The 15,635-nt window shown below is 38.7% G+C and overlaps 1 protein-coding gene across 1 annotated transcript in view; it reads left to right on the forward strand.

Moving 5' to 3' along the window:
- Positions 1-12,024, forward strand: part of spats2 (spermatogenesis associated serine rich 2) — a gene marked incomplete at its 5' end in the record, with an annotated part of 19,930 nt that extends 7,906 nt beyond the window's left edge. The window contains 4 exon segments of the mRNA XM_035656646.1: positions 6,866-6,975; positions 7,175-7,277; positions 7,408-7,556; positions 7,687-12,024. Coding sequence (XP_035512539.1) covers positions 6,866-6,975; positions 7,175-7,277; positions 7,408-7,556; positions 7,687-7,935 — 611 coding nt within the window. The 3' untranslated portion in view covers positions 7,936-12,024.
- Positions 12,025-15,635: the final 3,611 nt, after the last annotated feature.

Raw genomic sequence — 15,635 nt, forward strand, 5'->3', positions numbered from 1 at the left:
ATGGATTACCACAGCAGATAGATTAGGAAATTGGCCCCACTGCCCCATAAAATGAAGACGCATCAGCAATTTATTTGTCAATTGTTGAGATGTCCGTCAATCGTCGTCTTTATCAGCGGATGAGTTTATCGATTTTAATCTTAAAGTAGGTCTGTGACACCAGATTTCATAGACTATATGTAGTAAAACACAGTTATTAGATTATCGGGCTGTTTGCTGGCAGATGATCACAATTACGAAAACAGCACGAGCCAATCATCTCAATATCCAGCATATACAAATAATAAACAGTTAAAGCTCAGCAAAGAAAGGAAGGAACGGACTCTCGAGGAGCAAAACTCAGCTGAAATTTCCTTCTTACATTTTCTGTTAATCGGTAGCAACAGTCACATTCAGGCTCTACCTTCCTGTGTGTGTTTCATATCGGTGATTATACTAACCCATAGACCACCCCTCAATCATCAATCAAAGCCTTCACAAGCTATAATCTGTAATTTTCCACATGTTTAAGCTCCAGCAAAGATGACAAAGCATCTGGAGTCACATGTCAGACGTTCAACCACACTGAAGCATATAATGATGATTCATTTTTTTTAAACTGTGTATTTCAACCTTACTTTTATTTTTCATAACGAAATTATAATTGGTTAACATGGTAGGAAGACAGATGTCTGGACAGAGAGAAGAAGAAGAAGTTCTATTTTCTGGCAATTAAAAAGACATTTAATAACATTTCTGAGCCAAATCAAGTCCTTTTCATCGACATAAATGTTTTGCTTGTGCCAGATTACAACATGTCAGACATGGCAGTGCCCCTTTCTTTATAGAAAGAAATTATTTAAATGAATCTTCAATAACTTGTGGCATTCACTGAAAAATTGTAGTATTCATTCTCACACAAAGACATACTCTCCTCTTAAAAGATGTCTTTTTAAACACACAGACATGACCTCACAGAAAAGCTCATTCTGACTCGACTGCAGCGCATCTTTAGAAAACGATGAGATTTCTTAAAAAACATTTGTAATTGAACCACATCAGGCGCGCTGACGTGTGTCCGCTGTTCAAATGCACAGATGCCTGCCAGCAGCTTTTTTGGACGGAGAATAAACCGCAGTGAAAAACCACACAGTTTGACGAACTTGTACACACTCATTATTGGCTGGTTCATTAGGTCATGCACATGTATTTCACTCTGTGTTTGTGTGTGTGTGTTGCTCAACATGATTCGGCAGACTCGAGGAAGAATTCGTGGTTTTTGCACTCCCACATACAGTAAACAGCAGTCCGTCTCGTTGCATAAGACCTTCGAAAGTTCATCTGGTTTCGATGAAAATTTTCCAACCTCAAAATATCCTCACCTGCCAGCTTTGAGACGTGTGCTTCTTTTTCTTCTCTCTCTTTCTTGGAAACTGTTTTTTACACTTGAGCCAGTGCAGTAATCCTGAAATATGTGTCGTCTTATGCGTTTTAAATGATGCTGCCACAGGAATTTACTACTTAAATTCCAAGTGAAACAGTAATTTGAGAACATCATTTTTTTACCAATAGAAACATGATGTTTAGTCGGTGCAGACAGTTTTATTGATCATTAATGTCAAGTCAATTATAAACCTTAATATTACTTAAAACATCTCAGATGGATTCACATGGGTTAACCTAGTCCAAGAGCTTTAATGTGACAATGAAAAACTCCCCCATAAAACATAGTTTAAAAAATGTTAGAATTATGTGATAATAACATAATCAGTATGTGTTATTTCCAACTTCTGGTACTGCATGAGATCAATTTTAGAGAGAAATGAGATTTTGGTGTAAAACAGAAGACGATAGAAAAATATTTATAACACGGTCTGGGTGAATACTCGGATTTCTGATGCGGCTGCAGGGTGTCCATTTACATTCCTGCTGATGTAGGACACCTACTAAGTAGTTCCAGTGAAATTGTCTGTTCACTGGTATCTAAATTAATGTGGCTGAGATAAATTGAATCGAAAACAAAATCTGAAGCAGTCGTAGGAATAATCTCAAACACTGAGTGGAGTCCCAGTTGATTTGGGGACTCATGACATGGCCTGGGTAGCTCAAAGGTGTTACCAGGAACAGAGTTATGGCTTGTAAAAACCTTTAGATTTTGATTGCAAAATGATAACTCGAGTCCGGATTCAAGACGTTTTTTCTATTGTCTCTGACTTTGCATTGCCTCGTTTGTATTTGCACTCGGACTTGGCCATTGGTCTCGCCAAATATTATAGTTGGTCTTGACTGAGTCCTGCTATAAATATGTTGTTCTCCTTAAAAACAAAACCAATGATAAGGCGCTCTTGTTGAGCAATCGGGTATTTGTTTAATTCAAAATCCATTGAGAACGGTCATTGACATCAGCCAATTTTGACCAATAAATATCACTTGCAGTCATCTGCCAAAACTCATCTCATTGGCTATGGCTAAAGCAATCAAATATTTTTGTCTCGGTCTTAGTGGACTTCACAACAAGCTGACAGTGTTTACATGTTCATTGTTTACATGCAACATCAGAAAGCTGGTTATTTATATCCGTGTATACATGATTCTAACAGTATCCAGTTTCTTGCGGCTTGATTTCTCACTATCTCAGTCACTATGTTCTGTACCAACAGAGAAAACCAGGATCAGGTCATGCCACATTATCTGGGTATTACAGGTAGCATATTCATGTTTCCCAAAACCAGTTCATACTGTTTAAATACACATAACCAGGATACTCAAGAAACCCAATTATAATGTACACACACTCACTCATAGGGTTGGGTTCTGATTTTCCTCCTCAAATAACAAAAGCATATTAGAGGGCACAGCTCATGTGTAAAGGACCACCAAGATGCATTGCGATCAGATCTCTCCAAGCACTTGTCGAGCTGGTTTGGCCAGAAATCTTTTGTGGTGTAAACGGTGGTGCGTCCTGGGCCAACTGATGTCCTGTAAGTACACACAAAACACTATTTGGTTCACTGTAATGTAAATGACATGTTTGGGCTCGCTGACCCCTTAAGCTAAACAGCAGGTGACTGGTGAACTAGTAATTGCAATATTCCAAGAGTTATTAAATCACACAATCTTGAGTGTTGTTGAGTGAGGAGAAACTTTATAAACTTTGTGAAACGCTGCCTACGACATATTCCTAATTATTATAACTCCAGTTACTTGCAAATGTTAAATCCTAAACCTAATTAAATAAGGAATTCTATCAAACCACAACCCCACATACTATCACATTATAGCAAACAGTTGCCTATTTACCTAAAACATGACCATCCTATTGGAGTTGGGTCTAATATGCACTCTCTTTTTAGCTCTGGTTTGGTCTCCACCAACTCCTAAGAAAAATGTTCAACCTTCTTCACCAGGTAGTCTTTAACTGTGCCTGTCTGTTTGGTGCTAGGCAGGAAGTCTGCAGTGGGTTTATTAGTAGGGTGGTTCCGATACCGAAACCAGGATGGATTGAAAATGCCTCTGATACAGCCTAAATGCTGGATTGAGTATTGGCGAGTATGCGAGTCTACGCACAGTACAATATCACAAAATTTGTTAGCCCCAACCAATTTCACTACCCGTGCAAAAACCTAACCAACCTAAACCAATGAAGGCAACAAGTAGTAATCAATCAGAGTCAGACCAGGGAAGGTTATGTGCACTGTGCTGCTACTGGCTACTACTGTTTTAGAGCACCAAAGAAGAGTTTATTTTCGTTTGCCAGAGCTAGCTAAATATCAGATGTTACAAAGGGTTTAACAGAATAGAACATAGAACAATGATAGCAGTCTTGCAGGGTTAGTAGTATACAGTTGTTGAAAGTTGTTGAAAAATAATATATATTTTGACAGCAATTATATCAGATTGGTACTCGGTATCGGCTGATACGCAAAGTTCAGGTATTGGAATCATATCGTGAATGGAAAAATGGTATAGAAAAATCTCTAATTATCTTGTTTGATGAAAGTACTGCGATCAGGAAAGTAAATGTACTGAAACACTAAGAATAAAATGAGGCTAAAAAGCCCTGTAGAGTTGCAAAGTTGAGTAATATCTTTCTGTGAGTTCAGTAAATTGGCCACTTGATGTTCCACGTCATTTGATCCATTGTTGATTACAAAGACATACATTTGTGTAGCTTCTTTTTGTAAACATGTGATTCATAAGTAAAATGAAACGCCTGCAATGAGAAAGTTCTGTTGTTGTTAAGAGTCTTACATGGAAATTGTGACTAAACAAGATTATATAAAGAAAGTAAAAACATCTGTTTTTGATTGGAAGGGGATCTTTTTTGTCCCTCCTTCGAGGAATTCAGAGAAATTCTGTTGTTTTTCGAACTCAAACATCTGAAAAGTCATCGGTCTGTCATTGGTTGTCAAACACAAACTTTTTGTTCGTTGTGGATGGATTAATGTCACAACATGATCAGGAATAAGATAAATAGTAAGTTTTGACTCATCACTTCCTGTTTGCAGAGGAGGTTAACAGGCAAACATGTATCTGAATGTGTCTCAGCTCAGTTCTCAGCTGCAGTTGTAATTCAGTCTGATCAAATATTTGCAACTGTGCATTAAAATTTTACATGAAACTTAAAACTTAATCAACATGACTTATTCACCCCGCTGTTGCTTCTGCAGCGTACAGAACCTCTCAACAGTTGTTCTTTGTTTTCTGAGCCCACTGAGGCTCCGACCTTTGACCTCCTCATTGTTGGTTGTTGCTAAAGTTGTTTGCTTGAGAGTTTCATTCTGCTGTTGCACTCATGTCATATTTAGCGGCTCGGGAAAATAGCTCCAAAGGTAAAGTGGCGATTTGGGGAGTGACCTCGACATGCTTTTAGATGCGGCTTCGATATAAAGACAGTCAACATCAAATAAATTCTACTATATTAACTTCACTTTTGCTCCTAATGAAATCACTATTTTCTCCCTTCAATATTAAAGTAATTTGTTTCAGGGCCAGCAGCTATTAATTGTTTGCCCATTTCTCAGGGCTTGGTGTGACATTTCTGACAAATGACAATTAGCTGTACTGTACAATTTTAGTTGAGAAAAGGCTGGAAAAATATTGCGGTGTTCAGGCGCGACCTTGCTTTTTCTCCCTGTCCGCCTCTGGATGTAAACACCTCCTATTACACAGTTCTGGTGCTACGAACCGGTTGTTAAAGTCATTTAAAGCTAATCCATAGCAGACGTACTTAGCATCTCTCTGTGCACACTGAATCATACCAGACTCTACCTGTGTTACTTATTTGACATTTTAAAAAATCCTTTCTTCCTCTTGTTTCCCTTGAACTCTCCTCTATAGTAATATATTTTTTAGAATGGTTTGCAGGTAAATGTACAGTCTAGGTTAAGTAGGTCAAGTCGCTCAAGAGAAACGCTGTTGTATTTCTTGCATTTCTTCAGTGGAAGAGGTCGTTCTGGATGTAGCGTTTCTTTTGATTCTGAAGAGGAGGATTTGAGGAGAATTTTTTAGGCCCTGACACACCAAACTGACGTCAAAGAACTAGCGGTGACAAAAGCCGACTGTTGCATCGCTTACATTGCCTGTGACTCGCCCAAAAGATCCCACTAGAACACAGCACATAGACTACAGCTACACTATGGTCTCCACCGGTAAATCAACATGCTCAGTCAGCCAGAAAAGCCAAAGTATGATTGTAAAAAAGTACAAAATCAATAGTACAGACTGAGTATTGTTTAAAAAGTTCCCTCAACAGGAAATAATCTGCTCAAAATTCATCCTAATAGCCTGCTGTGTAGTCACATTCATGCACGTAGCACACTCATACATCCGTGATTAGTTACCCATGATTAGTTATTAACTGATGGAAAGACAGAAAGCAGAGGTAAAAATGAAAAGGTTCAAAAACACTGCAATTGCTTCTCCAAACGGGAACTATTGTGAAGAGAAGTGTGGAGAAGGAGAACCCTCTTTTCCACCAAATTAGCTCTGGTTCTCGACCTGCTTCCCTCCTGTGTGAACTGTCAGCAGCTGAAGAGCCTTCACGCCTTTATTTTACTGTACTTTATTGTATTTTATTGGCCGTAATGGTAGTACACGTGCAGTCTGATATTTTATGAGGTGGTACAGAGTATAAATTATCTGTTTTTCACCGATATTCAGCATTATACAGGGAGACATCCATCACAGAAGAAGCAGAGATGCGTTTCTGTTCAGCGTTTTCTCTCCTACAGCAGCAGTCAGAGCACAGAACGTGTAGACATGTAACACTGCATGTGGACCGCATGTTGATTTAAATGCTCTGTTTGACCTGAAACTAAAATACACGTAACTGGGCGTTCAGTGACACTAATGTCAGTTACTTATGGGCCTTCACATTAGCACATACATGGTATCTTTTATCTGTGACCCTTGTTTACCTTCAGATGGTGAGTCAGCTGTACTTTGTACTGAACGTTTCAAAAGAGCACAGCTGAGTTCTCACAGGAAAATGAAACTTAGTGCGATATGAAGTCTGGAAGGATTTGTAAATTATAATGGAGCATCTATTCACCATTAAAGCATAATACCAAATATTTTCTAATTATCTTGTATTTGCTGATTTTAATTTTGTTTTTGTGTGTGATAGTAAATTTATCTTTTTTTTTTATATATATATATATAGCGCAAAAAAAAAAACGATTAGTTAAGCAAAGAACTGGCAGATTAATTGGTGTTGAAAATAATCATTAGTTGCAGCCTCAAGGATTATTCCTGACAGACATGTAAAAGATATTTAATTACATAGTTTGTTGCCCCTTAATAGAACATAATCTGTCAGAATATTTAGTGCAGTCTGAAACAAGGACATCGTGCATATCTGTTAAACATCACATTGTTGTTTCAGTGTTGATTTTGGACGCCCGGCAGAAGAGAGCAGAGGAGCTCAGACGGCTGACGGATCAGTCGGCGTCCATGTCTGAGGAACAGCTGACTGAACTGCGTGCAGACATCAAGGTACTTAAACTGCTGCTCCAGTTTTGGCCTCGTCTGTCTCTCGCTTTGAATACACAGTGAAGTGGGTGTTAATCATTCATCCGCCAGTTTTTGTCTTTTCCAAGGTGAACCACAAGCAGAAATAATTGAAAGAAAACGGCTAATTAAACACACATTCACCTGCTGCATGTTGATGTAGTTTGTTGTTGTTGTTTCGCAGCACTTTGTCAGTGAGCGTAAATATGACGAGGACCTTGGGAAAGCTGTAAGATTTACATTTGATCTTGAACCGCTGAAGACGAGCATCTCAGGGTTTGGATCAGGTACAGTATTCTAGTTTTATCTTTCTTTTTATTATTGTTCATACTCTCATTCCCCATTTAATTAATCCTGAATGATGCGAGCCCCAGGTTGTACTGTCAGTGATTGTTGTTGTTGTTGTTTCTTTTACAGTTTATCACCCGCGTACAGGTTACTCAAATCGGTCCCGTTGCAGCTCCACGTCCTCTTCTGTCGCCAGCCCGAGCCTGGTTGAAACTCCTCCTCCACCCACCCAGACCCAAAGCACCCCCAGTGAAAACCGCCCTCCACCAAACAAACAGGTCAGCTGGAAAAGCAGTTGTGTTCGGCAAACAGACCATAAATCCGCCTCACAGTTCACAGATGTTGTAATAATTCTTAAGCTGCTGACTGACCTTTTTATTTTTATTTTTTTTTAAATTCTCCCCTCAGATTTTCCAAGGCAACAGGCGTACTTTCCAGGGACAAGGGTATCAGCGGTATAACGGCGGTTCCTACCACGACAGGAACGCCGGTCGCACTAACCACCGCTATCAGAGTGACGGCGGCTCTTCTGGTCCTACTTCACAGCACTCTAACAACTCAAGAGGTCCCTCCCGTTCCTCCACGACCTCCTACAACCCAGAACGACCCTCTCACAACGGGCTGCCCCAAAGGCCTCCGCGGACGCACTGCCCTTGACATTAGAAGCCCGCGTTCGATCACACCCATCTACTAACCCTTGCACTCCCGCGCCCATACCCTCCACCCTCCACCCTCTCCTACTAACTCCTTTCAATGAAGAATAGAATACAAGTTTACATATTTCTGTCAGTTGAGCTGTAGTGCCACCTCTCTGCATCTACCCGTTCATCCCTCAAACTTGAAAAGCTCTAACTGTTCTGTAATCGCTCTTCCTTTTGCATTTCGCCCATCATGGTTAAGGTAACAGCTTCTATCTTTAGCCCCCCCTTTGAGAGGTCTCATTGCTATGCTGTTGTCAGTATCTGTTATTAATTTCGGCAGTTAAGCAGACTGACAGGATTACCTGCAACAATTTGTGCACTATTGAGGTTGAACTCTTAGTACTATTTCTATTTTTGCCGTGGCTTTCGTCAGCTCTCTGATTTGCACCTCAGATCTTTTTTTTTTTTGTTGTTTCCCGGAACCATTTCAATGCCTTCACCGTGGAAAGTGTAGTGGAAGTACAAACGTTAACATTAAGTCACATTTTGTCATCAGGATAGAAGACATGCAATCAACACTACAGACTTATCGTTAATCTTTAAAAGGTAGAAAATGAAACATATCAAACTGTAATCCAGAGCTTTTTCTTTTTTTGTATGGCTGCTACAAACATTAGGGAACTTAACGGTTCGACAGAGGTTGCCCTCTTAACGGAACAGTTTGACATTTGAGAAATAGGTCATTGCTTTTCTTGTCGAGTTAGATGAGACGGATCGATACAGCTCTCATGTCTGCACGCTAAATATGAAACTCGCCAGCACACATTTAGCTTAACATAAAGACTGGAAACGGGTTTGTTTTCTGTCCTAATGTAACAGAGTCCGCCTACAAGCGCCTCAGAAGCTCACTAATTAACACTTTCTATCTTGTTTTTTTCTTTTTCTACAAAGACTGAAGTGTTAAAACTACAACTTGTGGTTTTACTGCAGGTTATAGCCGAGCCAGCTGTTTCCCTCGGTGTCTAGCCTTTATGATAAATTAAGATAATCTAATCAGCTGCTGGCTGGAGCTTCATACTCACCATACAGACGTGAGAGTGGTATCAAGCTTCTCATCTGACTCCCTGCAGGGAAGTAAAAAAGCCCCGTTTCGTGAAGGCGTCGAACTGTTCCTTTAAATGTTGTCTTCGGCAGTGACGTATCGCCCTCCCACTGGCCAACGGAGTTATCGTGAATGCTGTTGTTCTCGGCTTGCTGTTCATTATTTTACAACAAAGAGAGGGCTGATTATTATTATTTTTTGTAGAGTGCTGTTAAATGATACGTTAAAACTCGAAAGAAAGGAAACTGTCCACATGCTGTTTTATCGTTGGTTCTCGACATTTATTCCGATGGATCTTCTTCCACGCGCACTGTTTGCTCCTTGTGTTTTTGTTATATGCACATGAACGGCATATTAACGACGTGCTTGCCTTTTTAGTCACAGAGAGACTTCACATTTGCCTTTCTAGAGACGTGGATGTCTGCATCATGACGGCTTTCTAATCAGATGGTACTTGTAGAGCGAGACGTGTGACTTACAAAATATATGTGTGAGAATAAGATGCAAGATCTTTTCTTCTTCCCTTTTTTATACACTCACTTTATCCCGTCTGAAAGTAAAATTGATCAAACTGATGAATGCATTGGAGAGGTTGCATTGATGTCACAGATTTCTTTCCTACGGCTGCCAAGTAGATGCTTCAAGGCTGTTGTTGGGGTTAAGTCTCCTCGTAGCGTCCACGGTTTGAGAACAAAAAGCAGGTGAATACCTCATTGCTGATCTTTTGACACGGCCTGTTTTCTCACAGTGGGCTCTTATTAAGGGACAGGGTGTTTCCTCATCGCTTATCTTCTTGTAGTTATGTACATACAGTTGGTGGAGCTGCAAAGGCCGTAGTGTAAAACTGGTTGTTACATTATTGCTGCATCTTCTTCATCATGTGTCGTCTTCCCTCGTGCAGACAAATGAATTTAAAATGTTATTTCCCTCGCCCTTTTTGTTTCTCTGTGAGTTTTCTGATCATAGGGAGATTTTTCATATTATTTGAGATAAAAAATCATCTTTATTCCAGTAATTATATTAGTTAATATTGTGGAGAAAAGAGTGCTAACTTCTTAGCAGTCTTTGATAAATATGTGCTGTAAAGACACATGAATAAGTTACCTTTTGACTTAAAGGAATAGTTCAACATTTTAGGGAAATACCCTCAATGCCTTTCTTACTGTTTGAAATCTCTTCCGATAAAACATAAACCTCACCTTTAGGTCCTTGTTGCCCCGTGTGGCTGCAGTTCTTCACCAGCTGTAGTTGCAGTGGGTGTTCTCCAGCCTCAGGGGGCAGTAACGAGCCCATTACGGCTTGGTGCACCGCAATGAGGCAGGAAGACGCAGCACTAGACGACTTATTTGGTTATGGTAAAATGGCACATTGCCATTTTGACACTATTTTTGTACAGATTAAACAAAGAAACATATAAATGTTAATTAGGGAGCTCTAGAAGAGCGGTAGGCAGATTTAGTTTCCTTTTTAGACAGAGCTGTTTTCAGTCTTTATGCTAAACTAACTGGCTGCTCACAGTTGTATCATCATCAGTCGTCTTATTTCGACACAAATTTAGAGAAGTACCGAAAGTAAACGAGTCTCCATTACTGCGGTGGCGTCCCGGTACAACATGTACACGTTTGAATGCGAGCTGTCGTAAGAAGTGTATAGTTTTCTTCACATCACTTTTACTTTATATAATGTTACTTTTTACAAAGATGATGGAAATCAGGAAGAACCGGTGCAGTTATCAGCTACTTAAAACTGAATGAGAAACACCCGAGCCTTTACTTCATGAAGAGTGGCCCTATCTGAAACCATACACTTTACATAGATTCCCAAGATGTTCACTTGCCAGGGCGATTAGTTAAATAATGTTGAATACCTAATGGAAGAAAAAAAACACATGAATTTGTATTTATGATTTCTTTATTAATATAACTGCTCTGTGAAGTGATGCAGTTTCAGTTTTGGCCCTTTCAAAGGGAAAAAGTTTGGGTCTAACTAAATATGTAAAATGTGAATAAAGCTAAAGTCACCGGCCATATAAGGGGCCTTCATCAGTAACTGGGGGGCCACTGCCGAACATTAAACCAACTACCTTTGCTGCTGTAACACTCAACAGAGTCAGTGCGACTTGTCACCACAGTAATGGAGAACACACATACTATATACTCGCAGGAAGAAAGAAATGTATTTCCTAAAATGTCAAATTATTCCATAAAGTGCTTTCAGAGGCGGTAACTTTATTATAATGTCACCGAGACTTTGATCGATTGACGACGTCGTGGGGGGGTGGGGGACAATGTACCACATTTCACAACTTTCCTTAATTAGTTCTCTGTTTAATGATGGTTTGAATTAATCAAAGCTGCAGGACAGGTGATGAACAAATCATCTTTTATTCCAGCGTTATCTCTAGAGTTAGAGGTGCTGGACTTGTTCAATCAAGACTCAAAGATAGTAGTTTTTTTTTCTCATCTGAGATTTTGTCTCTCACTATTTTATTTTTTTTGTTTGTTTGTTTTACATTCCAAACTGTAGGAATATTAGGTTATCGCCAAAGAAATGATTTCGTCCTGTTGCTGCCTTTTCTTTCTTTCTTTCCTCTGCCTGTAAAGAAATCCAAAGGGGATAAATCCAACACTTCACTTATTCTTCCTTCTATCCCTCCTGATTTTCCGATTCCTTACTGTATATACATATATGTAGCTATATAATTTTGTGCTCACGTGGAGCATTTTGTATGTGATATTCATATTAGTCATAATGGAGATTAAAACATCTAGCATCATCTTCCAGTAGATCCCCCCTCCCCCCGAGTCCTTCTCAAGACAACCTTTCTGAGACAACTGTAAACTCAAGTGCCTTTTCTTGTCTCCCACCAATTCATTGACATCCCCTCCACCAAAATATGGACCAAAGACATCGACCGTCCCCGACAACCCCTCTCTGCTCTTTCTCCCACTCACTGAATTGCACACTTTTCATTTACTACGAATAAACAGTTTGCAATACTGACTGTGTATGTTTGTTTCTTTTGTAGTTGCATTCACATGAGCTGAAGCAGAGTTAACAGTGAGGTTTTATTGTCTCCAAAGTCAGTAAGTGATCCGAGGAATGTCCAGCAGTCTGGCTGCAGGGATTTTAAGTAATTCATCAACATATTTCCTGCTTTTGACTCCAGATGCTGCAAGTTCAGGGTTCCCAATCGTCCTGGAAAAATCTGGAGATTCAGAGACTAGTTTTCCAGTCATGGAAACACCTGGAAAATTAATTTACATGATCAAATATTCTGGAAAAGTTTTTAATTGTACTTCAGCCCCTCGCTCAGATCGTCCACGTTGTTGGTAGGATAAGATGACACTTGGAGGCAGGTTTACCAGACATGGAACAATCTTCATCACGTCTACTTTTGCCGGAATATCAGTATCTTCATATAAGCCCAGTGGAAAAATGTCTTCTTGTTGTGGTTGATAAACATACACATCAATTTTAATTGTATAACAAACACTTTCTACTTCTTTTAACAGGCTAATAGGTGAGAAGATACATTTTCTGTCAAATAAATACTACTTAATTTGAGAAGTTACTTACGGGCTGTGGCCAAAGTAATGTTACTGTGAGAGGAAAACTAGTAAAATGTAGTGAGTTCACTGGAGACGCAGCAGAAAAACCATCACATTAAGCTGATCAACGTGAACCGTCTCAAGTGCTGACCTGCCTGTGATGAACCTGAGACGCTTCATGAACCTGCATCATTAAACAAGTTGGAATAAAACTGCAGTTAACTTTGTCCATACTAGGCCGACCTGTAATTTATGACTGTAATGTAGAGAAAACTAAACACTGAACTTCCCAACAGTGTTCTCAAGTCCTTTGCAAAAGAATGACTCAATAAATGCAATAATTGAAGGTAATGCGGATAAATTAGATCAGCGCTATTAAAACTTGAAGCACAAGTCATGCACACAGCGGCTGTACAGCCAGCAGAGGGCACCATTACTCTTAGAAAACATTAAAATGGGATTTTTCAAAAGGACTTGCTCGTAAATGTATTCAGATCTTTTAAGCAACAGTACCAATAAAACAGTGTATGTTTACTTCTACTCTGTTACAAATAAAAGATAATAATTAATCCTACTTAAACAATATCGCTGCTGTTGTTAAGTTTCCAAAGTACTCACGCGGTACAATGTCTCCTGGGCCTGATATAATAAATATTACATTATTATTGCGGTTATAGCTCGTTGATGAAGAGCTAGTTAATCTACTTTATAAAGAATGATAGTTTAGTCCACTGGTTCCCAATCTAGGGCTCATGCCCCCCTCAGTGGGTCACCAATTAATCTGAGGGAGTCGTGAGATGATCAATGGGAGAGAAAAGAAGAAAAAACGTGATCCACACATTTGTGTTCATTTTTTGAAAGTTTTTCTATTGATTTTGTGGAATATTGGATTTATTTAAATAAAATTATGTGAGAGGTTTTGAGGGGAGATCTCGGTTTGGATCTGCAACAGCTCTCAAACATGACGAGGTTCCCCAATTAGACACTGCTCTATTAATAAGAGATCACCAAAGACTGGGAACCTCTCACTTAATCATCAGCAATGTATTATATTTTATAAGCGTAAGATAATCCTTTATTTATATGTTATATCTGTAACATCACTATAGCTGCCAAATAAATGTAATACTATATTTGCATATGAAATACGACGTTTATTTCCTCCTGTTCCTCACTTCCACTCTACACTAAATGGCAAAAATGATTAACTTTGGTTTTAAAAAAATGTCAAAGTCCTCACTATCAGGTTCCTTTGACCCCTTTTAGACCATAAAATGTACTTCTGTCCATTACTGACAGTGAGTATTAGTAGATATCAAAAGCACTGACCAGCATTTTGCATAATACAGCTCCATCACAGAGTAGTAGGGGCGTTATCAGATAAAAAGTAGTAAGAGGCAACAAATTAAAAAGGGAAAAAATCTCGTTAAACCGTCACCATTGTGTTTTTCCCCAACATGTCATATTGATTTAAAAGTGGTTAAATATTCAAATGTATCTGGTGCTGTGCCACGTGGATGTGTTTCCCGTAAATGCAACATTCCCTCTACTCCCTGTAACGCCTCATCTGAAACATGTAATCAGACATTAACATGTATAACAATTAGAAAAATGTATATAACAGAGTGTGGGGGTCAAAAATACTGTTAAGATATAATATATATAATATGTATGAATTCAGTTAATGAGAAAACACTGTGTTGTCTTCAGATCTGATTTTAGAGAGTTTTAAGAAAAGTAAAATATTGTGTTTATTATGTATTATGTATCTATTCTTTGTTTTCAGAAGATGCTGATGTAATGGAAATACAGGAGCAGTGCTTGAACATCAGAGTGAAGACTTTAAAAACTTTAAAATCAGCTTTGAATGTACATTGCAAATTTGTCAACAAAGAGATGAAAATGAAGTTCATCTCGGTGACATTTGACATTTCTATGCAAAAATTCATCAAAGATGCAAAAGTGTTGAAGAGGAAGTTTCTTCACAAGAACAAGTCAAACACAATCCGGAGGGGAATTCGAGGCCGTGTGGACGACTAAACGTTCAAAGGATTTTTAAATGAATCCACTGACTGTACAAATTTATAAAAATCATGTTTGCAAAGAAACATTTTTAAAGTTATAAATATGCATCAGTGGATGTGAAACAACAATATATCTATTCTGACAAGAATAGATGCAAAAAATATTTCTATAATTTATAATCCTCTAAAACAGAAATAATAAGACAGATACGGCTCTGGTTAAAGAATAATGAGACACAGATTTTGGGATTTCAGGTGGAAGATGAACATTCGTCTGAACTACAAGGGGTTTAGAAATACAAATATTAGGTAATATTAAAAATTCTCTGCAGACGTCATTATACATTTGAGAGGATTAGTCACCTTAATACTAATGCTTTCCCAGATTGTAACATATGCCCAAACTTCCTACATATGACCTGGTCACAGCTAGAAACATGGTGTTAAGTGTTCAATGTGGAATTTCTAGTATGAAACAGTTCTCCTCAAAGAAAGAAGATCCTCTTCCTCCTCCTCGTTTTTTTTTTTGGATGCGTCCTGACTGCTGCTATTTGGATAACAGATTACTCTCCTCGTTCACACGGCAGCTCATTGCAGGTGAAATCATGTGAAATCATGTACAACCTTAAAAGGTCCTCCTCAGAAGTGCGGAGCAATGATCAACTTTTTATATCAAAACATGGGTCGACCGATTTTTTTATATATTAATTTAAATTATTTCTGCTATTTTTCTTGAGTAAAATCGTTGGGAGAAAGTGGGTGTGGATTTTATTCATTTACAGTATATATACAGAGGTCTGTGAAGTGAAGCAACGTGAAAGTGTCTTAAACCTGTTTTCTATGTAATGGCCAGCAGGGCGCAACTCCATTGGCTGCAATGAAAAAGTCAGATAGTAGTGATTCTTATGGAGAAATTACCCTACTTTTATGAGCTCAATAAACAGCTCATATAAGTTAAAGGTCTCAATCACTCATTTCAGGTCTTCTTCCATACAGCATGATGTTGATTTTATAAATTATGGTCCAATTTGGAGTAAAA

This window comes from Morone saxatilis, unplaced genomic scaffold (genome assembly GCF_004916995.1).
Source record: "Morone saxatilis isolate NCDOM2014 unplaced genomic scaffold, NCSU_SB_2.0 Contig15, whole genome shotgun sequence".
NCBI lineage: Eukaryota > Metazoa > Chordata > Actinopteri > Moronidae > Morone > Morone saxatilis.